The following is a 25,918-nucleotide window of genomic DNA, read 5'->3' on the forward strand; positions in this document are numbered from 1 at the left end:
TCTGCAGATACCACACAGCATCCCCCTCCTCTGCTGCTCTTGCTAAGCATAGGGGACTCTTCTGGGGTCCCAACTACTTCCAGTTGTGTGGGAGAATGTGAGGGTCAGGTTGCTGTGAATATGGAAGGTACAAAAAGAAGACTGCCCAGCTCTGCGTTTTACACAATTGTCAGTCACACTGGCTGTGCCTTTACTGATATGTGCTACATAGCATTGTGCATCCCAGCATAGTGTTAGTAGCAATAATGAAAGAATGACAAAATACCAGAAGATAGTTAAAGAAGGCTTCCCCCAAAAGAGAACTTTAGCATTAAGCCTTCAGTATGTACATGAGGTAGCTAAGAGAACAAAGGTGTTAGAGATGGATTGTTAAAGAAGGGAAGTATTCCAGATAGAAAAAGAAGAGGTGGTGTCATGTGTTTGAGAATTATAAGTTGCTTAGCAAGGCTAGAACAAAGGTTATATGGAGGGGATAAGGCAATGGCAGGACATTAAAGTAAGCATTTATCCACTGATTGCTTCTGTTATCTTGGCTGTTGTGAATAGTGCAGCAATGAACATTGGACTGCATCTCTCTGCCACAGTGATTTCATTTCCTTTGGATATATATCCCTGGGAGTGAAATTGCTGGGTCATATGATAGTTCTATTTTTAATTTTTTTGAGGAACTTCCAAATGGCTTTCCATAATGGCTGTACTAATTTAATCCTCACCAGCAGGATACAAATGTTCCCTTTTCTCTGCATCTTCCCCAGTCCTTGTAACCTTTTGTTTTTTTGATAATTGCCATTATAACGAATGTGAGGTGATATCTTGCTGTGGTTTTAATTTGAATTTCCTTGATAATTAGTGAAAATTGAGCATTTTTTCATATACCTGTTGGCCATTTGTGTCTCTTATTTAAGAATGATCTATTTGGGTTCTTTACCCATGTTTTTTAAATCATTGCAACGGGGTATTGCAGTGGGAAGACAGATTAGATTCACCTCCTCCTTTGCCCAGTTTTTTAACTGGATGGTTTCATTGTTATTGAGTTGTCTGAGTTCCTTATACATTTTGGATATTAATCCCTTATTGTATGTATGGTTTATAAATATTTGTTCCAATTAACTAGGCTGCCTCTATTCTGTTGATTATGTTCTTTGCTGTGCAGAAACTTTTGAGTTTGATGTAATCACATTTGTTTATTTTTGCTTTTGTTGCCTGTGTTTTGGGGGTCATATCCTGAAAATTATTGTCCAAACTGATGTTATGGAAAGTTTCCCCTATGTTTTCTTCAGTAGTTTTATAGTTTCAGGTCTCGTGTTTTAAGACTTTAGTCAATTTTGAGTTGACTTTTGTATTTGGTGTGAGATAATTTTATTCTTCTGAATGTGACTATCCAGTTTCCCAATGCCATTTGTTGAACAAACTGTCCTTTGTCCATTGTATGTTCTTTGCAGGTTTGTCAGTAATCAATCAACCTTACAGAAGAAGGAAATACTGTGATTTGTGACAACATGAATGAACCTGGTTGTCATTATCTTAAGTAAAATGTGCCAGGCACAGAAAAACAAATAACCTCATGATCTTACTTGTATGTGGAATCTAAAACAGTTGAACTCATACAAATAGAATCTGAAACAGTTGAACCCATATGGAATGGTGGTTACCAAAGGCTGAGGCTGGAGATATTGGCCAAAGAATTCAAAATTCAGTTAGGTAGAAGGAATAAGTTCAAGATATATGTTGTACAATATGGTGACTGTAGTTAATAACAAAGTATTGTGTACTTGAAATTGCCAAGAGATTAGATTTTAAAGTGTCCTCATTATAAAATAAAAATGCAAGTATGTAAGGTAATGCATGTGTTACTTATTTCAATTTGGACATTACAGATTGGGATTAAAGAGAGAGAAGAAAATGGATTAGAGAAAATTTTAGGAGTTGAAATTAGCAAAACTGGATATAAAAAATAGAGAAGAATGTGAACTTGGTAAGTCATTTAATATTTTCCAGGCCTTAAAATGAAGGGTAAGAGTAACTGCTCTCTTAATATTTCAAGATTTTACAAAGCCAACTTATACCAAAAACTGACAAAGATGGCACATTTTTACATACTGAGTAGGAAAAATATCTAAATAAAATGTTAACACATAGAACCTTACAATAAATTTGGGAGTATATTGTACCATGACCAAGATTGGGTTTATTTCAGTGATGTGAGTATGGCTCAGTGTCAAGAAACTGATGAATATATCTCTCCATAATCATATGTCAAAGGTATAAGAATGTTTTGGTTGATGAGAGAATGTTGAATAAAATTCAATACTCATTTTTGATCAAAGAAATCTTTAATAAGTAGCTCATACACTAATAGCGAGTTTCATGCTTAGTATTTAAATTTTAGCAGCATATCTAATAAATACAGGAATTAAACAATGGTGCCTACTTATCCCTAATTACTTAATGTTATAATGCTATTCTGGAAGTACCAGCTAATGCAATTAGATAAGAACATAAAATAAGGAATATAAATGCTGAAAAGGATGCAGAAATTTTATCATTATCTATGAATTATGTAATTAGATTTGTTGGCTGGAGAATGTACACAGTTCCCTTTCAATTTTGGATTGGTCAAGGTCAAAGGTATTGTAAGAATGTCTGCCCCAGAAGATGGAGCTGTCATTGTGCTGTGGTAGCCCTCTGTCCCATGGGAAGCACTGAGAGTGGTTTTTCTAATTTCTTTCTATAAGGCTTGAGGAAAAAATATCAGGGCTTGTTCCTGGAAGGTAGCTGACATTTTTAAACACTTGTTGGTGGCTTGTCATTCCTAGTGCCAGAAAGGTAAGGGAAGTCCAGTTCAATTGTCCCAGGCTTTGGAGCAAGTGCCTTCACTCTTGCACGCTTGCTTTTCCTGGTTAGTGGTCCAGCTGGATTGGCTTTTCCTGCATTGTAGGGGGCAAGTGCCAGGATGGAGGATAGGATTCTAGGGTAGAAATAAGGAGAGAAAGTTTTATGGCCTACTTTGGTTCTAAGTCGTGTAGGCATACATAGTACAGCCTGATTGGCTCAACACAACCCAGACCGAAACCTCAGCTCGTAATGACAATAATTGACCTTGCTTTGTTTTCTTGTACATGAAGGGACAAGAGAACTCAGAGAGTCTCCTGGGGACCTCAGAGAGCAATCAGTCAAGAGCAGGATGAGGGTTTTCCTGGGTATCCTGGTCAAACACCACCTTGGTTGTTCTCACTTTTGCTATAACCTACATATACCTTAAAAACCCAAGAAAATAAACTAAAAACTTTTAGAAATAATAATAGAATTTAGTGATGTGGTCCATTCTGTAAAATCAATGTATAAAAATCAGTATGAAAAAAATCTACAAATTTACTGAGAGATAGGAACACAAAATGAAGAGGCATATCCTGTTTTTAGTTAGGAAGACTCATATGTAAGGATGTTAATTTTCCTAAAGTTAATCTACAAATCTAATGCAAAGACAATAAAAATCCCAATGATTTTATTTAAACAATTTTAAAATCCATTTGAAAGGCCTCTGATGGAGGCCTTCTGGAAGACAGTCTGACTTTATGTATTAAATGTTCTCTTTGATCTAGTAATTTCCCTTTTAGGAATTTACTAGTATGAAAAGATGTAGAAGAATGCCCCTCACAGTACTGTTTATAATTGAGAAACATGATATCTTTGGGCTGCTATTAAAAAATGTCTTAGATTGGACATTTATAAACGACAGAAATGTATTGCTCATAGTTCTGAAGGCTGGGAAAGCCAAGATCAAGACACCAACAGTTTCAGTGTCTGATAAGGGATTGCTCTCTGCTTCAGAGATGGCATCTTGTTGCTGCCTTATCACATGGAAGAAAGAGCAAATGCTGTGTCCTGTCATAATGGAAGGGTCCAGAGACCTCTCTCAAGCCTTTTTTAAAAGGATACTAATCCCTTCATGAGAGTAGAGACAACCGTGATTTAATCACTTCCTAAAGGTCCCACCTCTTAATGTTATCACATTAGATATTAGGTTTCAATATATGAAAGCTGGGAGATCTACCAACATTCAGAGCATAATACATAGAAAACAATCGACACAATCTATGGAAAACTAGTTGGGTAAATTGAAGTATAGCAAAAACCATTGGCAAATACCTACTTAAAATCCACCCCTTCTTTTTTTACCTTTTATTAGGGAAAATGTCAAACATATACAAAAATAGAATAATCAGCAATCTCAGGTGTATCTGTCATTCAACTTCAAAAATTAGCAACTCATGGCCAACCTTGTTTTAGCAATACTTTCATTCTTCTCGCCACCATATTGTTTTGAAGCATCTTATTTCATCTGTACATGTTTCAACGAATATCTGTAAAAGAAAAGGACCCTTTTAAAAAAAAAAATGCTGGGCATTGTGGCTCATACCTGTAATCCCAGCACTTTGGGAGGCCAAGGCAAGTGGATTGCCTGAGCTCACCAGTTGGAGACCAGCCTGAGCTAGAGTGAGACCCCATCTCTAAAAATAGCCGGGCCTTGCGGCAGGTCTCTGTAATCCCAGCTACTCCGGAGGCTGAGGCAAGAGAATTGCTTGAGCCCAGGCGTTAGAGGTTGCTGTGAAATATGATGCCAGGGCACTCTACCGGGGGCAACAAAGCAAGACTCTGTCTTAAAGAAAAAAAAATACTATCATAATGGTAAATCCTGACACTAATTCCTCCATAATGAAACATTCTTTCAGAGTTTAAATTTTTATCACTTCAGAAGTGCCATTTTTTTCCTAGCACATTCAAATGGAAATTGAATTTCTACACATGGATATTTGTTGATAGTTCTTCTTGGTCTCTTCTGATCCATAGGTCCCCTCTCTAATTCCTTCTATTCCCCTCACAATTTATTAATTGAAGATACCAGGTTATTAGTCCTCTAGATATTCCAAAATCTGATTTTCCTGAATGTACCCTGTAATTTCCCATAAATTGATCATTGGATCTATAGTCTTCATTAGATTCTGGTTCTACTTTGTTTTGGCAAGATCACTTCTTAGATGGTGGAGTGTCCTTCCACAGGAGGCATATAATGTTCAGTGGTTTCTTTCTGGGTGTTGATAGCTACCGATGTTCAATACCTAGGTCTGTTACTTCAGTAGATGTTGAGAATGGTGGTATTCTAACTCTCATGTCTTCTTCCTTAATTACCTGGCATAATTCTATCAAGGGAAACTTCCTTCTTTAATGATTTTATTTCCTAGTGATATAGGAAAAGCAAGATCAGCCTTTGATTCTTTCTCTAAATTTGCCAGTTTTCAAAATAGTGAGTTGACTTACTTATATTTTCCAGTAGTTACCAATTGAGTTTCTTTCGTATCATTGTGAATTCATGGATTTAAGCATCCTTGGTATGTCTCATCTCCTTTTCTTGCTCACAGAACCCTTTTTCTTGTTTAGGTAATAATACAGTCAATCACATAGAAGAAATCCTGGCATCAGAGCCAGTCACATCAATCATTCTTTTTTTTTTTTTTTTCTGGTTGCAGTTTGGCAGGGGCTGGGTTTGAACCCGCCACCTTCGGTATATGGGGCCAGCGCCCTGCTCACTGAGCCACAGGTGCCGCCCCACATCAATCATTCTTATTTGGCAGTGTCCGAGGCAGATGTGTGACTGGTCCCAGCCATAGATATATCATACAAGGACATCTCCTAGGAGGCTTCTGAAAAGACACCCCCCACCCCGACCCACCCATCTGGCTGCACCCGCCTTCTGTTCTTGATTTTTCCATGTTGTCACATGAAGACTTGTCACATGGAGAACTGTTGCCAAAGCTTGGAACATTCTAGTGGATACATGTGATACAGACGTACAATTACAAATAGCAGATTCAGACACAGAGAAAAAAATCTGTGGTATGTTCCTGATATACAAATCAGTAAAACAATATATGTAAAATTGAACACAAGTGCATATATTCATACTGAACACCTGCTTGGAAATATATTTATTTAAACAGTAAGAGTGGTCATTTCTGTATGGTGACATATTGGCTGATTTTTATTTTTTGCCTTGTATTTTTCTATAAGGTTTACATTGAAGTTTTTATTCTAGGTGATTCCTATTTATTTCATGTTACTTATAATGCATTTCCCCTCAAATACATAATCCATGGTGAAAAAAGAAGTTATAAGATCCCAGAAATGGCATCACATGACTTTCTCCATGGCATGATCATCAGACAGGAAATGTTTTGATTCTAGAATAACATTTCCTGATAAACATTTTTTGGAAACATTTAAGCATTTCCTGATCTGAACTTTTTGGGATTTTTTTTTCTTTGTGTAGCTAGCTTATAATTAACAATACTCTTTAGCCCAGAGGAACACGATCATCCTGCTGGAGAAAACACTTTCAGAAAAACATGAGATTTATTAGAGAGATATTTGCTACACACCAAAAAAAAAAATTGGTACTTTATCATTTAGTGGTATAAATGTTCAGTAAAGTTTCCCTTTAGTCTACATTTAAGAAATTTCAATTTCTTTGGTTGATTTAATTCTCCCAAGAGACTGCAGATTCTTAAAACCAAAAAGATATTTTTAAAAAATTCCAAGCCTCCAGAGTAAAATTAAAGAGTCTTTTTTCTTTTGTTAATGACCCTTTATATGGCTGGTCCTAGACCATCAGCCCAAGGAGTCAAGGCCAGGCTGACCACCTCAGTGAACAAAGGAAATAGAATCAATGTGGTGAACCTGTGTTATGATAGTTGCTGTGGCAAATTCAATGTAGGAGATAATGGTGCTTTCCTGGGCTTCAGGGTATAAAGACACAGAGGATGCTGAGGCTGGAGATGAGTCTGGACAGCTTTGATACATTTAAACAAAGAGCAGATATGGTCTGGAGATGGCACCAAGGGAACAGATTGGATACAAAGGACAAACAGATGTGACTGCAGGAGTCCAGAGGAATTCCAGCAATGGTTTTGAGATGGAGAGGACAGGAGAACATAGGGATTAAGCAAATACATTAGTCTCTGTGGTCATTTCTCTTTTGTTCTCTTATAGTGTCAATGGGGTCTTCAAAAGGACTAAACTGAGGACAAAATTTTTTCTGTCCATCCCTGGTCAGAACTCTAAAGGAAGAATAGCTTGCTCCTTGCCACCAGCATGGAAGTGACAAAACTCAGCTAAGTCACCTGCAGGTTTGTGTTTGGGTCAGACAGATCCACCCTTTTGCTTGATGATTAACGGTAGGAACACCTTCCCATGCAGATAGAGATGTGTCTATGATCCCAGGGCCTTCTTGTCTCCTCCCTGTTCGACCCTCAGGGTCTTCAGCCAGGTGGTGTCCCTCACACTCTCACCTCGGAGCCTTCTTATAACTTCTAGAATAGGCTTGGTCATTTGTAGCTCTCCTCCAAAACTTACTCTTCACCCAAATTGCCTCGTAGGAGACAGACTGTCCTAAAATCTAGTCAGAGGTCGCAAGAGGACTCCCTAAGGCTTCTCTGGAAGAACAGGAACTCGAATATGACCTTGCCACTCCAGACTGGGCCACGTGGGTCTGGAGATGATATTTTGACAAATCTGAACCCTGAAGGAATGGCTGGGACTGTCTTCCCACCAAGCTATATAAGATTTAGGATGTCATGTCTGCTTTGGGTCAGGAATGCTATCCCAGATGGTTAAAATCACAAGGCATGGGATAGTGAGAAAGTTTAAGAGCCCCGCCTAGAAGAAACTTTGTCGAGGCTCTATTATTTAGTGCTGGTGTCCATTTAACTCTTTTCTTCTGAGATTTCTATCTGGTGTGCTAGTTCCTAGTTAGGGTTTGGTGCTTCAGACTTAAGTCACTAGAGAAACCTTGTAAACGAAGTTATAGTCTCAATTTGCAAGGCCTGGTAAAGCTCAGCAGTATAGTGTGAACCAATGATCTTGTGTACATCACGGTGGAAGGAAGAACAAAATGGAAATTTTAACTCTTTTTGTGCATTGAGATAATTACTCATGTGATGGGTTTAAGGTAAGCCCAGTTTCAGGGTTTCTAAAATTACAATTTGGAAAGAGATCTGTAGAAAATTTCTGGCCCTATTCCCTGGAGCTACATAAAACTGAGATATGGCCATGGACTGAACCCCTGTCCCCAACATCACCACCCAAAGGGCTATTGATTTTATTCTCAGGGGACTTCCCAGATATTACGTAGAAGGGGAAATGAAGAGTGAGACTAGGCAAATTAGGAATCACTTATCAGTTGGTTTACAAGTCTGCCCAATAGGCAGGACTTACACCATCAAGCAAACGGTCCTGAAACCAGTCAGAGGTCACAAGAGGCCTCCCTAAGGCCGCCCTAAAGCCAGTACCACTGAACTGTGCCATTCTCTCCTATTCAAAGATTATGTGATCACAGATCAAAACCATTTCTAGACCAAGATTCATGTTTTCATGATTGCACCCCCAATACTGTTTCAGTGCATTGCCTTCACCCTGTGCTGATTTGTCTTTAACATGTAAATTAGTGATGAGATGCCTGTAATCCTAGCACTCCGGGAGGCTGAAGAAGGCCCATCATCTGAGCACAGGAGCTTAAGAACAGCCTGAGTAAGAGCAAGACTCCATCACTACTAATAATAGAAAAATTAGCAGGGTGTTGCAGTTGGCACCTGTAGTCCCAGCTACTCAGGAGGCTGAGACAAGAGAATTGCTTGAGCCCAAGAGTTTGCTGTGAGCTCTGAGTCTAGGGCACTCAACACAGGGCAATAGAGTAGGGAGACTGTCTCCAGACAAAAAAGAAAAAGAAACAGAAACTGGAAAGGTAAGACACAACGCTCCTGACTCTCATCCTGTCTTCACTTCAGCCCTCATTTAATTCCAATCTCCACGGGATCTGGCAGGGCTTTCTTTTGGACTTCTCTTTGATTAGGATTTAAGAGTAGCTCTTCCCTGGCTCACTCAGGGGTTCACTGTCCTAGAATCCTCTCCCTGAGAACTCCTGCGTCTCTGCATTTCTTATGGGAGTCTGCCTCTCCTGATCTCGACCTGTGACCCAGCACTGCCACCTACTTCATTCATGGGAATGTCGAGGCTGAGTTTAACTGGTCCTCCTCATTCCTGCGGCCTCAAATTCTCCTTCCCTTTTCTTCCCCAGCACAGCCACTGAAGTAGCTCATGGCTTAGATACATCTCCTACACCTTCCGGAAAGATCAAAGGATCCTCTGCTCCAAAGGAAAAAAACCTCAAAAAGCTTACTGGCTCTGCCCCTCCCACTTTTTTTTCTTGAAGACATTGTTCTGATGCCAGAGAGACTCTTTCTATCCCTCATTAGAGGATACAGGACTATAGATTCCCAGGACTGTGCTCATTGTGGAATGGAGAATTGTGACTTGATGATAATGCTAGAAAACCAGTGACACTGAGCTGTGACATTCTCTTTTATTCAAAGATTATGTGATCACAGATCAAAACTATTTTAGACCAAGATTCATGTTTTCACTTTTGTCCCCCAAATACTGTCTCTGTGCATTGCCTTCACCCTGAGCTAATTTGTCTTTAAAATATAAATTAGTGATGAGACATGTATACAGAAAATGATTTGATATGTGGAACCATGGCAACAAGTGAAGGAGAAAGGAACACACCTTGACTGAGTACCTACTGTGAACCAGGTACCAGGTACAATCAATCACAGTGATGGTGGTAACATTTGTAGCAAGGATATTATGTGTCAGGCATTGCACTAAGGGAGCCCTTACATACGACCTATTTTAAACCTTACAATAACTCCATGAGATGAGTACTATATTATTGTCCTCATTTTACAAACAATACATGTAAGCTTAAAGAGGTTAAGTAATTTGATGAGGATGGGTTTCAAGCTCAGCTCTGCCTGAATCCAGCATCTTTTTATGTTAGAAAAATAGAGAGCTGAGTCATGTGACATAACTTGGACCTAATATAGTGAGATATCCGTATTGCCTCAATATGTATTCTTTACTACGTTTAGGTTATGAAAATAGATCTCAATGGAACGCATGAGAATGTATAAATTGTATTCTTCCAATCTGCACTTGTTGCTATAAAATCAAAAAAGGCTTACATGATTAATCATATCTTAACAAATAACTGGACTTAATTATAGACAGAAAATTTCTATTTCAATCCAGTAGATGAAACATATATATAGCCTCTCATTTAAAACATTGTTTGCTTTTGACTTTTAGAAAAAGTATAAATGAAAACCTAGCCATATTTGCTTTTGTGTTTCTAGACTGTATTAACTGGGTGTTTAAGATTCTGGCCAGTGCTCCCTGTACCTTTGAGGTTTGTGGGGGTCACAGGTACCAGCCAGTGCTGATATTCATGGAAGAATTGCACCGAGCAACAGTGCTTCACGAAGCAAGTGAACTTAGGAATGCAGTCTCTCTCATTTATAATTAACTTCTTTCTCCAAAGGGGGTTCTCTTCCTCCTGAAAATGGTATTTCATATTTCAGGCCTTTTAGTTCTTCATATTTTTTTTCCCAGTAGTTCCTCTCAGTCTTTTCAACTCCTAAAATGAAATCACATTCTACATTGATGGTCTGGTCTGAAAAACAAGCATATATTCTCTATATTGTGTGAATGCACATAACCACATCCACTTAAAAAATCCTGTGGCTCAGCGGGTAGGGCGCCAGTCCCATATGCCGGAGGTGGTGGGTTCAAACCCAGCCCCGGCCAAAAAAAAAAAAAAAAGAAAAGAAAATTGGCTTATTATAGGGATATTCATAATCACTAAATATAAAAAAGAAGGCATCTATCCTCAGCTAAGAAATCTGAGGGGAAAATATATTATCTCTCATAATTAATTTCTGCCTAATGTGCTTTGTAAAGGCACCATGTAAACTATTGGGAGGACAGAAATTAAATAGTTCTATAATATTAAGTCTTGGTAAGAGTGTGAGGAATAAATAGGTTCTGTCAGGGGGACTATACTTGTTTATAGTACAATTTGGTAAAATCTATCAATATTTAACATGAATGTACTTTGACATATTAATCCTTTTTCTGGGAATGTATTCTATCCTGAATTTGGCATCCCCTCAAAAGCCATCAAGGCAAACTCAGTTTTTTCCATAATTTCCCTTTGACTCAAAAGTTGTGTTCTCATTCCTTCTTGCTGGGTCAATTTTTATTTCTCCATACCCTCCATTCAACACTTTGAATGTGTTGGAGCGTATGGTTTTTTAGTTCTGGGCCATTTCATCTTAGTTGAAAGGTAGAAATCATAACATAGTGCAGTGAATAGGGGAAGCCTTGGAGTTGTTTTTGTTTGTTTTGCCTGCCCAGAACCCTTGGTCACAGCACCCCATTTGCCTTGAGGAACTCTTTCCAAACTCCATGTAGTCTGGGTGGGGCTGTGAATGTGTCCCCCCAAATTCATGTAAGCCCCAGTACAACAGTGCTGGGGGGCAGGGGTAAAGCACTGTTGCCTTAGAGGTGTTTCAGACATGAGGGCTCTGTCCTCATGAATGGATTTTCACGTCTTAAATTATGCCTATTTTCCTGGAATAACCTCTGGATAGTCATAATAATTTTAACAAATTATTATTTTTAATTGACACATAATGATTGTACATATTTATGGGGTACAGGATGGTATTTTGATAGATGCTCACAATATATAATGATCGAATCAGGGTAATTAGCATATCCATCACTGAAAACATCGATCATTTCTTTGTGTTAAGAATATTCAAAATCCTCTCCTCTAGCTATTTTTAAAGACTCAATAATTGTTGACTATCACTACACAGTGCTATAGAACACTAAAACTTACCCCTCCTCTTTGGCTGTACTTTTCTGTTAACCACCCTCTGGTTATGCCCCTTCTCCCTACCCTTCCCTGCATCTAGTAACTGCTATTTTGCCCTCTACTTTGTAGTCATGATAATATGTTTACACATCTTGCTGAATTCAGTTTGCTAATGTGTATTTTATTTATGATATTTGCATCTATGTTTATAATAAGCTTATGTACAATTTTTCCTTCTTATGCTTTCTTGTCTACTTCTGAGATGGAAAGTGATGCTTCTTTTTATGTTGTTTGGAACATTTTATGTAAGGAAAGAATTACCTGCTCCTTACATTTCAGTAAAAGTTATTTATAAAATCTTCTGAGCATGGTGCTTTCTTGGTATGTAGGTTTTTTACTTCTGATTGAATTTCTTCAACATTTATGGGGGAGACTGATAGTAAATAATCTACTACCCATCATAAGTCAATACCAGTTATTTTCATCAATTACCTGTTTGGATTTATTAATTGTCCTTTGGTTTCATTTCCTAGTCTGTATAACATGAGTATTTTAAAATATTGTTCCTGAATATAGATCTATCTAATTTCTTTATTTCATATGGAGTTAATTTAGATAATTTACATTTAACCAAAATATGCCTATTTGATCTATTTTCAAGTGTATTGTCATGAAGTAGTTCATAGAATTTAGTTAAATTTTATTTATTTATGTATTTATTTATTTATTTCGAGACGGAGTCTCACTTGCTCACCCTCGGTTAGAGTGCTGTGGCATCTTAGCTCACAGTAACCTCAAACTCTTGGGTTCAAGTGATTTACTTGCCTCAGCCTCCCAAGTAACTGGGATTACAGGCGCCCACCACAACACCCGGCTATTTTTAGAGACGGGGTCTCGCTCTGGCTCAGGCTTGTCTTGAACCTGTGAGCTCAGGCAGTCTACCTGCACTCGGCCTCCCAAGTGCTGGGATTACAGGTGTGAGCCACCGCGCCTGGCTTAGTTAAATTTTTAAAATATTTATATCAAGCTCTTCCATTTTCATTATTCATGACTTCTCTTACTGATCAATCTTGTCAGAGGTTTACTTAAACTTTATTAATCTTTATACAATTCTAATTTGGAAAGTATACACTGTCGTTTTGTCCTGCCTTCTAACTGATCACTGAGCTCGTGTATTTTCAATCTTTTTTCTAAAAGTAGGCATTTAAAACTGTAAATTTTCTGCTAAGTATCACTATTGTCGCGGACCGCCAGTCGATGGGCCTCAGTCCGAGGGTGCTCAGGGTGAACGGTACAGGTTGGTTGAAAAGGTCGACGCAGGATGAAATGACAAACTGCCACACACCACGAATGATGAAAAAAGCAGCTGTACTTTATTGATTTTTAAGTCTGGTATTTATACATTTTCTTCTCAGGGTTTAAACAATGTAATCATTATTTTGCTTATGCTTGTAAATTATTTTTGTGTCTCCATATGTGGTTTATCATGCATTATATGTTTTCAAGGTTTTGCTCTCCGGAGGGAGGTGTCGGAGGGACGTAGTTTATTTTTTCAAGGTTTTTGCTCTAGGGAGGTGGTTTTATTAGTAACACCTGGTTACTTCTCCTTATCTAAGAATGTCAAGGTTTGTGACTTCTCTTAGTTCTGTAATTGGTCTCAGTTTCTTATGATCTCTTTTAAAAACAGCTGAACATATTCTTTTATGTATAATGTTTGACTACTTCTATATATATTTTCTATGTATTTTTACTCGAATTAGTAACTATAATTTGATTCATTGTTTGTTAAACATTAAACTACTCTATTGATTTGTGTTACATATGAAAATTAGTGAAGTAAGATGTTTTTCTAAGTAAAGCTTTACTAATTAGTGAAGTAAGATGTTTTTCTAAGTAAAGTTTTACTGCAGGAGGTGATAGTGTATGTCATTTTGGAACATCTTGTTTGCCGTGCCTGCATTGTCTCAAGTCACTGACATTTATGGTAGGGACGTGCTGTTGTGCAGGCTCTCTTGGAGCCACTGAGTTCGGCACAGCCATTCTTGCTGTGTTTAATTGTGGATCAGTAAGTCATTATGTTTATTCTTAGTTTCTCAAAACAATCAGGCATTCAACTGAATAGACAGGTTTCAGAGTAAAGGTTTTTTAGGCTTTTATGCCACACCTCGTGAGTCATTACGTTCAACAAAGGCATGCTAGGCAACTTATGCGCTGCTGTCGCAAACCAGGGGTGCTGGGGGTTTCGCTCCGGGGAGCACATACCACCTACTCACGCATTTTATAATGCGGACAGCGCCACTTCACCCCGGCTAGATGCCGGGGGTGCGGCATTTCCCCCTTTTTTGTTTATGAAGCGTAATTCAAAGAGGTCTTGGCGAACAGCCTTTATGGAGGAAAACACACAACGAAGAAGACATGGTAACAGTAAGACAACACAGAATATCAGACATCCAATGATGACTATAAACACAATGTACTGAATCCAGGTTACAGGATTTAAGGCTTTAAGATTATTAGTCAGTGATTGAGCTAATGCATCCAGGGACGCAATAGGTAGATGAGATTCACTTATAGCTGAAATGTCCTTTTGAAGGGTGTGTAAATTGTGTGTTATGTCATTGTCTTTCCATACACCCTGTAAATGTGCCTTTGTTTTCTCCCATGATGTAGAAAGATTGTAAGGTAAAGGTGTAACACAAATGACTTGAAAAGCTGAGTGACACTTAGTCTGTAATTTATGTTGTATGAACTTAATATCTTGTCCTAAGGCTAATACTACTTCTTCTAGGATGTTAAGTTTAGCTTCAAGTTTATTATCTATGCTGGCCTGTGTCATTAAGGCCAAAGTAATGTTGCTGCTTAAAGAGTTGACAAAGTGAGCTGTATGTATTTCTTGTACCAAGGCAGTTGTAGCCACTGCAAATGTAGTGACTATAGAAATTAAAGCTAAAATTCCTAAAATCAATGCTGCTATAAATCTTTTAGGTCTAATTAATTCATTAACAGTATGTAAAACTTGTAAGGCAGAGTTATCATACCATGGATCATCTTGCAAGTCTACAGGTAACAGTACATAAGAAGGTTTTTTTACAATTAACATAACATTCAGCAATCTATTATTTACATGAAATATATCAGAAGAAGCAATACAATTGGTTATTTTTACAAGTTAAAAGATTTTAAAGGAAATACATAGTTAACTGGATCACATGTAAATTCTTTCACAAATTCTCTTTTATGAGTTTCATTTAACCTGCACAGACCATCTACAAACATTCTAAACTTTCTTGAACTTTTGCTCTGCCTTTTATTTTCTTACATAACTATTCTGTTTCAGGACAAAATTTATCACACAAGATTCTTTCTTTACACAATGTCATTCTCCTTTCTGTTTAATTTCTCTTACTCTCAAAAACTTACTTTCCATCAAACAGGATTCCAGTTTACCATGAAGTCACTTATTCACTCAGCCAAACTGATAATTAGAAGGTTTAAAAGGCAAGAATCTTATCCGTTGACAAAGATTCAGTTTGTAAAAATATTTTTCTTATTTATACAAATTACTAGTGGCAAAGGGCCAATAATAAAGGTTTTAAACTTCACCCTTGGGATTCCGCCAGTGCTGCTGTCTGGGGGCTGTAACACTTGGGAGGCAGGCCCGCCCCACGAAGGGCAGGGGGGCCCTCAGCTTCCTTCCCCGCTGGGCCTTTTCAGCCGTCTTGGAGCCAGTGGAAATGCGCCGGTGGTTTTGTTTGCTATCGGCGAGTGTACTTTCATTTTCTCCAAGCGGCGGGTGAGATCTTGCAGCAGCCGCTGGCGTCTTCTTCTGCGTTGTCTTTTCTGAATCTGAGTTAACTATTCCTGGAATAACTTCAAAGTTTTTAGTATAATTTGAACTTCTCCCAATTATAATTCCAACTGTCCCCGGCAAAAGTTGCCCTTTTACTGCAGTGGGGATTAAAGTAACACCGTCCCATTTGGATAATAAGACATTCCTTTCACTTGCTAAATTTAAACCTGCACTTCCAGGAGTGCCCCGTGAAAGGTCATGAATAGTAAATTCAGGGGCTTGAGGATTTAAAGTAGATAAAGGCTGTGTTTTACAAGCTACAGCCTGCTCTCCCTTGGGGCCTGGGCTGGGAGAATGCCCCTTTGCTAGTTTTTTTTTGATCTCCGTACGTCCTGATCCTCAGGATCAGTGTCTCCCTTGTCATTCAAGGGGGTTCCATCCTTATGAAATTTTGATTTACATTTATTTTTCCAGTGTCTGCCCTTCTTACAGCGAGGGCATAAGCCGGGTGGGTCCCCCCTCGGCTTATTGGTATGGGACTGTTTACAGTCCTTCTGCATGCGTCCTGGCTTGCCACAATTGTAGCAAGTGTTGGTAGGAGCTGTTTGCCCCTTACCTCCTTTATTGAAGATATTTTTAACATAGGCGCTGAATTTCTGACCTTGCATTGCTGCAGCATAAGCCATACCCTGGGCTATAGCTGGTGAGGCATCCATGCATGCTTCTAACTGTTTGAGCAACAGTGATGTGCCCTCAGACGGGGGGAGTATTCTGTTAATGGCTTTTTCCAGCCTTGAAATAAAGTCTTGGTACGGCTCCTCCGTACCTTGCTTAATAAGAAAATGTATAAGCTCCTCCAACCGTTTGAGGGACACATGAAAACCATTTTTCTCTAACAAGCGCTGTATCATGACACTGAGCATGCGTTCTTCCTTAACTAATGTGTGCCCCATGAAACCTGCGGATTACTCACGCTTAACCGGTCAGCCTTTACCGGCGGGACTCGAGCTCCCTGGTGAGAGTCGCCTTCAACCTGAAAAGAGAGAGAAAGAAAGAAAAAGAAAGATCACCTGTCCTTCAGGTCCCTGTTCGAGGGCGCCAGCTGTCGCGGACCACCAGTCGATGGGCCTCAGTCCGAGGGTGCTCAGGGTGAACGGTACAGGTTGGTTGAAAAGGTCGACGCAGGATGAAATGACAAACTGCCACACACCACGAATGATGAAAAAAGCAGCTGTACTTTATTGATTTTTAAGTCTGGTATTTATACATTTTCTTCTCAGGGTTTAAACAATGTAATCATTATTTTGCTTATGCTTGTAAATTATTTTTGTGTCTCCATATGTGGTTTATCATGCATTATATGTTTTCAAGGTTTTGCTCTCCGGAGGGAGGTGTCGGAGGGACGTAGTTTATTTTTTCAAGGTTTTTGCTCTAGGGAGGTGGTTTTATTAGTAACACCTGGTTACTTCTCCTTATCTAAGAATGTCAAGGTTTGTGACTTCTCTTAGTTCTGTAATTGGTCTCAGTTTCTTATGATCTCTTTTAAAAACAGCTGAACATATTCTTTTATGTATAATGTTTGACTACTTCTATATATATTTTCTATGTATTTTTACTCGAATTAGTAACTATAATTTGATTCATTGTTTGTTAAACATTAAACTACTCTATTGATTTGTGTTACATATGAAAATTAGTGAAGTAAGATGTTTTTCTAAGTAAAGCTTTACTAATTAGTGAAGTAAGATGTTTTTCTAAGTAAAGTTTTACTGCAGGAGGTGATAGTGTATGTCATTTTGGAACATCTTGTTTGCCGTGCCTGCATTGTCTCAAGTCACTGACATTTATGGTAGGGACGTGCTGTTGTGCAGGCTCTCTTGGAGCCACTGAGTTCGGCACAGCCATTCTTGCTGTGTTTAATTGTGGATCAGTAAGTCATTATGTTTATTCTTAGTTTCTCAAAACAATCAGGCATTCAACTGAATAGACAGGTTTCAGAGTAAAGGTTTTTTAGGCTTTTATGCCGCACCTCGTGAGTCATTACGTTCAACAAAGGCATGCTAGGCAACTTATGCGCTGCTGTCGCAAACCAGGGGTGCTGGGGGTTTCGCTCCGGGGAGCACATACCACCTACTCACGCATTTTATAATGCGGACAGCGCCACTTCACCCCGGCTAGATGCCGGGGGTGCGGCACACTATCATTTATAAGTTTTAAAATGCAATATTCACAGAATGTCATTTAGGCTTGAACATATCTCAAATGTAATCATAATTGTTTCTTTTCAGGATATTTTGAAATTTCAGTTTCTAATTTCAATGCATAATCACCAGTTTATTACATATGCTATTGATAATTTATACTTTTTAGACTTTCTTTGTGGCCTAGAAAATTGCTCAGTTTTTGTAAATCAGCTATGTATTCTCAGAAGTTTAATTTTTAGCAATAGCCCCTCACATATCTTTACATTAAACCTTTTAAGATCATTACTCAAATCTTCTATATCTTGACAATGTTTTTCTGCCTTCTGTTTTCTGTCTTCTCTTTCATCTGTTCTAATGATATTTTGACAAATTTTCTTTTTGCTTTATATATATATAAAGCTATGTCGTATATTATTCATTACATACAGATTCAAGATTAACTCTTCCTGCTCAATTGTTTCTATCATTAAGTTATCAGTTTTCTCTTTATCACTAAAACTAAAGTTTTCCTTACAGTGTCTATTCTCTGATATCACTTGAACTACATCACCTTCATTTTTATTTAGTATTTGCCTGTTGTTCCTTTCTTTTTCCTCTTTTTACTTTCAACTTTTCTGTGTCATTATGATTATGTTTCTTTTAAAACTAGACTTCAAACATTTCCTCAGGGAATCTTTGATTTTTAACAAGCTAATTTAACCTAATTACATTTAGTATAAGTATCAACATATTTGGCTTTATTTTTACCATCATTTTTTGTGTGTATTTTGTATTTATCATGTTTTTACTTTTACTTACTACCATCACTTTTCTCTAGTACATTGAATTTATTGAGTTTTCTTGATCTCTCAACATTTATTTTAATCCTTTTACTACTTACCTCAATTTTTTAGCATGCATATTGATTTCTGTTACATTGAATTGCATCTGTCAGTATTCAGACCCTTGTGTATTCCCTTCCTCTTGGATTTGGGCTTGTCTTTAATCAATAGGATGTGGCCAAAGCCTGCACTCTGGGGACCCCTGACCTGTCATGTAAGAAGCCTGGCTGTGCTGCTGGAGATTGCACAGAGAGATTGAATAGAAAGGCCATGTGCAGAGGGAGAAGGCTTGAGACTACCAGGAAGATAACTGAGAAATGGAGCTGACAAGGAGAATTGAGGTCCCAGCATACAGCCACAGCTGAGTGTTGTTTGAACCATCCTAGTACAGGTATTAAACAAGTGAGTGAAAAAGCCACTTACCCACAAAATTGTGAACAAATAAAATGACTGTTATTTTAAGCCTTTTTTGCTTGAGATGTGTTGCTACACGCCAATAGATAAATGAAATCTAGACCTTAGATTGCCTTACATACTGTTCTTACATTTTAATTCTGACTTCCTCCCTGCTTGCCAGTATTTCATGTTGTAATCATTTTGTAGTTATATATTTTAAGTGCCTCAAAATTAATCACTTAAATCATTTTATAGTTAACAATAAAACAATATACCAGCATGTCATCCAGTTTCTTTACTTAATATTGCTTTATACTGCTTTTTGCATTCCCATATTTACTTTGTGTCCAATTTTCTTTTTACTTAATTTTTTTTTTTTTTAGAGACGGAGTTTCATTTTATCGCCCTTGGTAGAGTGCCATGGCATTACAGCTCACAACAACCTCCAACTCCTGGGCTTAGGCGATTCTCCTGCCTCACTCAGCCTCCAGAGTATCTGGGACTACAAGTGCCCACCACAACACTTGGCTATTTTTTTTGTTGTTGTTGTTGTTGGTAGAGACAGAGTCTCACTTTACCACCCTCGGTAGAGTGCCATGATGTCACAGCAACCTCCAGTTCTTGGGCTTCTGCAATTCTCCTGCCTCAGCCTCCCGAGCAGCTGGGACTACAGGCGCCCGCCAAAACACCTGGCTATTTTTTGGTTGCAGTTCAGCTGGGGCTGGGTTTGAACCCACCACCCTCGGTACATGGGGCCGGCGCCCTACTCACTGAGCCACAGGCACCACCCAGCTATTTTTTTTTTGTTGTAGGCAGGGCCAGGTTCAAATTTCCCACCCTCGGTATATGGGGTCTGCACCATACCCACTAAGCCACAGCTGCTGCCCTTTTTACTTAATTATATTCCTTAGTTGATTACTCAGTAACCACTGGGTGTCCACAAGTGGTAAGCTCAGATTTTTGTTAGTTGAAATCTTCGCTCTTTCCCCCTTATGGTTAAATCATAATATAGCTTGATATAAAATTTTGGTCAGGCATTTATATTCTTTTAGCAATTTGAAGATATTACTGTCTGGTTTCTGTTGTTGCTAATGAATCAATGTGATGTTGGAGTCTTAATTTCATTTCTTCTTAATAATATGTGTTTTCTGTCATGTTGGCTTAAAATTTTTTCTCATTTCCCTTCTTTTATGCAGATTTAGTATGATATATCTACAATAAATTTTCTTTGCTTTTCCTCAGAACTCATACTTTCACAATCTGAGGATATCTTCACCAACTCAGTCCTTTCAAGTTCTTTATGGGGAGCATACAATTGTAGAGATTTTGCATCATTCAAAAGTAATGGACACACTTAGGACTTGGACTCAAATAGTACAAACGCAATTCATGTAACCAAAACTTTTGTACCACCCCCACCATAATATTCTGAAATAAAAAATAAAAGAAATAGGAGGAACAATAGCAGAGGTTATTTTAAAAGGCAAATTCAGGTATGGAGAATGTCTTGCTTTCAGGACTGAAGCTTCTGTATATTTAGCAAAATATGAATGATCTCTGTAGTCTAAGATTTAATGAAGAAGTTCTTTTTTAGGTTGGAAAATAGTTACTAGATTTTGATTCATTCACTTTCAGATTTCTTTGAAAATTAAAAAAAAGCAGAGACTGTTTTATTAATGGTTAATGCTTATTTTCTCATAAAATACTAGATACTTTTCTTAAAGTTCTACGCTGGTTGAACTAATATGTGGAAATAATGAACAACTAGCCTAGATTTCTTGTTCAAAATGCTTTACTGTCCTCACTTAGGAGTGGATAAAACGACTAGACTAAAAATCTGCAAAGATTTAGAAGATCTGAACAATCCAGTCTAATAACAGGTGTTCTGCCCCCTGACATACGCAGAAACCCACCAAATGAGAGCAGAAGACACTTTTTTTTCAGGCTACATTCCTAAGACAGGCCATTAACAAAAAAAATCTCAACAAATTTTTCTTTTCTTTTCTTTTTTCTTTTTTTATTGTTGGGGATTCATTGAGGGTACAATAAGCCAGGTTACCCCCTTTGCAATTGTTAGGTAAAGTCCCTCTTGCAATCATGTCTTGCCCCCATAAAGTGTGACACACACCAAGGCCCCACCCCCCTCCCTCCATCCCTCTTTCTGCTTTTCCGCCCCCCCAATAACCTTAATTGTCATTAATTGTCCTCATATCAAAATTTGAGTACATAGGATTCATGCATCCCCATTATTGTGATGCTTTACTAAGAATAATGTCTTCCACTTCCATCCAGGTTAATACGAAGGATGTAAAGTCTCCATTTTTTTTAATAGCTGAATAGTATTCCATGGTGTACATATACCACAGCTTCTTAATCCATTCCTGGGTTGGTGGGCATTTAGGCTGTTTCCACATTTTGGCAATTGTAAATTGAGCTGCAATAAACAGTCTAGTACAAGTGTCCTTATGATAAAAGGATTTCTTTCCTTCTGGGTAGATGCCCAGTAATGGGATTGCAGGATCAAATGGGAGGTCTAGCGTGAGTGCTTTGAGGTTTCTCCATACTTCCTTCCAGAAAGGTTGTACTAGTTTGCAGTCCCACCAGCAGCGTAAAAGTGTTCCCTTCTCTCCACATTCACACCAGCACCTGCAATTTTGAGATTTTGTGATGTGGACCATTCTCACTGGGGTTAGATGATATCTCACGGTTCTTTTGACTTGCATTTCTCTAATATATAGGGATGATGAACATTTTTTCATGTGTTTGTTAGCCATTCATCTGTCATCTTTAGAGAGGTTATATTCATTCTCTTGCCCATTGATATATGGGATTGTTGGCTTTTTTCATGTGGATTAATTTCAGTTCTCTATAGATCCTAGTTATCAAGCTTTTGTCTGATTGAAAATATGCAAATATCCTTTCCCATTGTGTAGGTTGTCACTTTGCTTTGGTTATTGTCTCCTTAGCTATACAGAAGCTTTTCAGTTTAATGAAGTCCCATTTGTTTATTTTTGTTGTTGCAATTGCCATGGCAGTCTTCTTCATGAAGTCTTCCCCCAGGCCAATATCTCCTAGTGTTTTTCCTATGCTTTCTTGGAGGATTTTTATTGTTTCATGCCTTAAATTTAAGTCCTTTATCCATTTTGAATCAATTTTTGTCAGTGGGGAAAGGTGTGGGTCCAGTTTCAGTCTTTTACATGTAGACATCCAGTTCTCCCAACACCATTTATTGAATAGGGAGTCTTTCCCCTAAGGTGTGTTCTTGTTTGGTTTATCGAAGATTAGGTGGTTGTAAGATGTTAGTTTCATTTCTTGGTTTTCAATTCGATTCCAAGTGTCTGTGTCTCTATTTTTGTGCCAGTACCATGTTGTCTTGACCACTATGGCTTTGTAGTACAGCCTAAAATCTGGAATGCTGATGCCCCCTTATTTTTATTACTAAGAACTGCCTTAGCTATACAGGGTTTTTTCCAGTTCCATACAGAACACAGAATCATTTTCTCCAAATCTTGAAAGTACAATGTTGGTATTTCGATAGGAATGGCATTGAATAGGTAGATTGCTTTGGGAAGTATAGACATTTTAACAAGATTGATTCTTCCCATCCATGAGCGTGGTATGTTCTTCCATTTGTTACTATCCTCTGCTATTTCCTTTCCGAGGATTTCATAATTTTCTTTATAGAGGTCCTTCACCTCCTTCATTAGGTATACTCCTAGGTATTTCATTTTCTTTGAAACTATGGTGAAGGGAGTTGTGTCCTTAATTAGCTTCTCATCTTGACTGTTATTGGTGTATACAAAGGCTACTGACTTGTGGACATTGATTTTATATCCTGAAACATTACTGTATTTTTTGATGACTTCTAGGAGTCTTGTGGTTGAGTCTTTGGGGTTCTCTAAGTATAAGATCATGTTGTCCGCAAAAAGGGACAGTTTGACCTCCTCTGCTCCCATTTGGGTTCCCTTTATTTCCTTGTCTTGCCTAATTGTATTGGCTAGAACTTCCAGCACTACGTTGAATAGTAAAGGTGACAGAGGACAACCTTGTCTGGTTCCAGTTCTAAGAGGAAAAGCTTTCAGTTTTACTCCATTCAGTAAAATATTAGCTGTGGGTTTGTCATAGATAGCTTCAATCAGTTTTAGAAATGTGCCACCCATGCCTATACTCTTCAGTGTTCTAATTAGAAAAGGATGCTGGATTTTATCAAATGCTTTTTCTGCATCTATTGAGAAGATCATGTGATCTTTATTTTGCCTCTGTTAATATGGTGGATAATATTTATGGACTTGCGTATGTTAAACCAGCCTTGCATCCTGGGGATGAAGCCTACTTGATCATGATGAATGACTTTTTTGATGATAAGCTGTAATCTATTGGCTAGGATTTTGTTGAGAATTTTTGCGTCTATATTCATGATGAGATTGGTCTGAAATTCTCCTTTTTGTTTGGGTCTTTTGCTGGTTTTGGTATCAGGGTGATGTTTGCTTCATAGAATGTGTTGGGGAAGATTCCTTCTTCCTCAATTTTTTGGAATAATTTCTGCAGTACAGGAATAAGCTCTTCCTTGAAGGTTTGATAGAATTCTGGTGTGAAGCCATCTGGACCAGGGCATTTTTTGGTTGGAAGATTTTTTATTGTTTCTTTGATCTCAGTGCTTGAAATTGGTCTGTTCAGGAGCTCTATTGCTTCCTGGCTGAGTCTAGGGAGAGGGTGTGATTCCAAATATTGATCCATTTCCTTTACATTGCCAAATTTCTGGGCATAGGGTTTCTGGTAGTATTCAGAGATGATCTCTTGTATCTCTGTGGGATGAGTTGTTATTTCCCCTTTATCATTTCTGATTGAGGTTACTAGAGATTTTACTTTTCTATTCCTCGTTAGTCTGGCCAATGGTTTATCTATTTTATTTATTTTTTCAAAAAACCAACTCCTTGTTTCATTAATTTTCTAAATGGTTCTTTTGTTTTCAATTTCATTGATCTCTGATTTGATTTTGAATATTTCTTTTTTTCTACTGAGTTTAGGCTTAGATTGTTCTTCTTTTTCCAATTCCATAAGATGGCTTGTGAGATTGTTGATGCGATCTCTTTCTGTTTTTTGAATGTAGTCATCTAAAGCGATGAATTTTTCTCTCAAAACTGCTTTTGCAGTATCCCACAGGTTTTGGTAGCTTGTGTCTTCATTGTTGTTATGCTCAAGGAAGTTAATGATTTCATGTTTTATTTCTTCCTGCACCCATCTGTTATTCAACAGAAGATTGTTTAATTTCCATGCCTTTGTGTGGGGTCGAGCATTTTTGTTAGAGTTGAGTTCCACCTTTAGTGCCTTATGGTCTGAGAAGATACAAGGTAAAATATCAATTCTTTTGATTCTGTTGATATTTGTTTTGTTTCCCAGGATATGATCAATTTTGGAGAATGTTCCATGGGGTGATGAGAAGAATGTATATTCTTTATCTTTGGGATGGAGTGTTCTATATGCATCTATCAGGCACAGTTGTTATAGGGTCTCTTTTAAATCTCTTATATCTTTGTTTAATTTCTGTTTAGAGGATCTGTCCAGCTCTGTAAGAGGAGTGTTAAAGTCCCCTGTTCTTATGGTATTATCAGATATCATATTGCTCAGACTGAGTAAGGTCTGTTTCAAGAATCTGGGAGCATTTAAAGTGGGTGCATAAATATTTAAAATTGAAATGTCTTCTTGTTGTATTTTTCCCTTGACCAATATAAAGTGACCATCTTTGTCTTTTTTGACTTTAGTTGCTTTAAATCCACATGTATCTGAAAATAAGATTGCAACTCCTCTTTTCTTCTGAATTCCATTTGCCTGAAAATTGTCTTCCAACCCTTGACTCGGAGCTTTAATTTGTCTTTTGAAGCCAGATGTGTTTCTTGCAGACAGCAAATGGATGGCTTGTGTTTTTTAATCCAGTCAGCTAATCTATGTCTCTTCAGTGGGGAATTCAAGCCATTAACATTTATTGAGATAATTGATAAGTGTGGTAGTATTCTATTCATCTTAGTTTGTGAGAGTCCGTTGCTTAGTTTTATCTTTTGCATCAGTGTGGAGGTTAGGTTCTGTCGTTTAATTTCTGAGTTCTTACTTTGATGCTGGTCCTTTGTGGTGGTCAGTGTGCAGAACAGGTTGAAGTATTTCCTGCAGAGCTGGTCTTGTTGTGGTGAATTTCCTCAATGTTTGTATAACCGTAAATGATTTGATTTCTCCATCAATTTTTAAGCTTAGCTTACCAGGGTACAGAATTCTGGGCTAGAAATTGTTCTGTTTAAGTAGATTAAAGTTAGGTGACCACTGTCTTCTTGCTTGGAAAGTTTCATTAGAGAAGTCTGCGGTCACTCTGATGGATTTGCCCCTGTGAGTCAACTGGCACTTACTCCTGGCAGCTTGAAGAATCTTTTCTTTTGTCTTGACTTTGGACAGGTTCATCACAATGTGTCTTGGAGAAGCTTGGTTAGAGTTGAGGCGACCGGGGGTCCGATAGCCCTCTGAAAGCAGTGTGTCAGAATCTTTGGTGATGTTTGGGAAATTTTCTTTTATAATATTCTCTAGTATGGCTTCCATTCCTCTGGGGCATTCTTCTTCCCCTTCTGGGATTCCTATAACTTGTATGTTGGAACACTTCATAAAGTCCCATAATTCTGACAGTGAATGCTCTGCTTTCTCTCTCTTCTTTTCTTTACTTTTTTTTTTTTTTTTTTTTTTTTGTAGAGACAGAGTCTCACTGTACCGCCCTTGGGTAGAGTGCCGTGGCGTCACACGGCTCACAGCAACCTCCAACTCCTGGGCTTAAGGCAGTTCTCTTGCCTCAGCCTCCCAAGTAGCTGGGAGTACAGGCACCCGCCACAACGCCCGGCTATTTTTTGGTTGCAGCTTTGGCCGGGGCTGGATTTGAACCCGCCACCCTCGGCAT

At 38.2% G+C, this 25,918-nt stretch overlaps 1 protein-coding gene across 2 annotated transcripts in view; it reads right to left on the minus strand.

Moving 5' to 3' along the window:
• Positions 1 to 2,377: 2,377 nt before the first annotated feature.
• Positions 2,378 to 25,918, minus strand: part of LOC128566348 (transcription factor E2-alpha-like) — an 82,676-nt gene continuing 59,135 nt past the window's right edge. Inside the window, exons 2-3 of one of the 2 annotated variants that reach the window (XR_008374557.1) lie at positions 4,281 to 4,364; positions 2,378 to 2,968 (exon numbers count right to left, since the gene is read on the minus strand). Coding sequence is in view for 1 of the 2 variants with exons in the window: in XM_053563136.1 (XP_053419111.1) it covers positions 4,334 to 4,364 (31 nt within the window). In the remaining variant the exon portion in view is untranslated. Of the gene's footprint in view, positions 2,969 to 4,195; positions 4,365 to 25,918 lie in introns of those variants that run through there. The other variant, XM_053563136.1, reaches the window with a different exon arrangement.

This window comes from Nycticebus coucang, chromosome 15 (genome assembly GCF_027406575.1).
Source record: "Nycticebus coucang isolate mNycCou1 chromosome 15, mNycCou1.pri, whole genome shotgun sequence".
Lineage (NCBI taxonomy): Eukaryota > Metazoa > Chordata > Mammalia > Primates > Lorisidae > Nycticebus > Nycticebus coucang.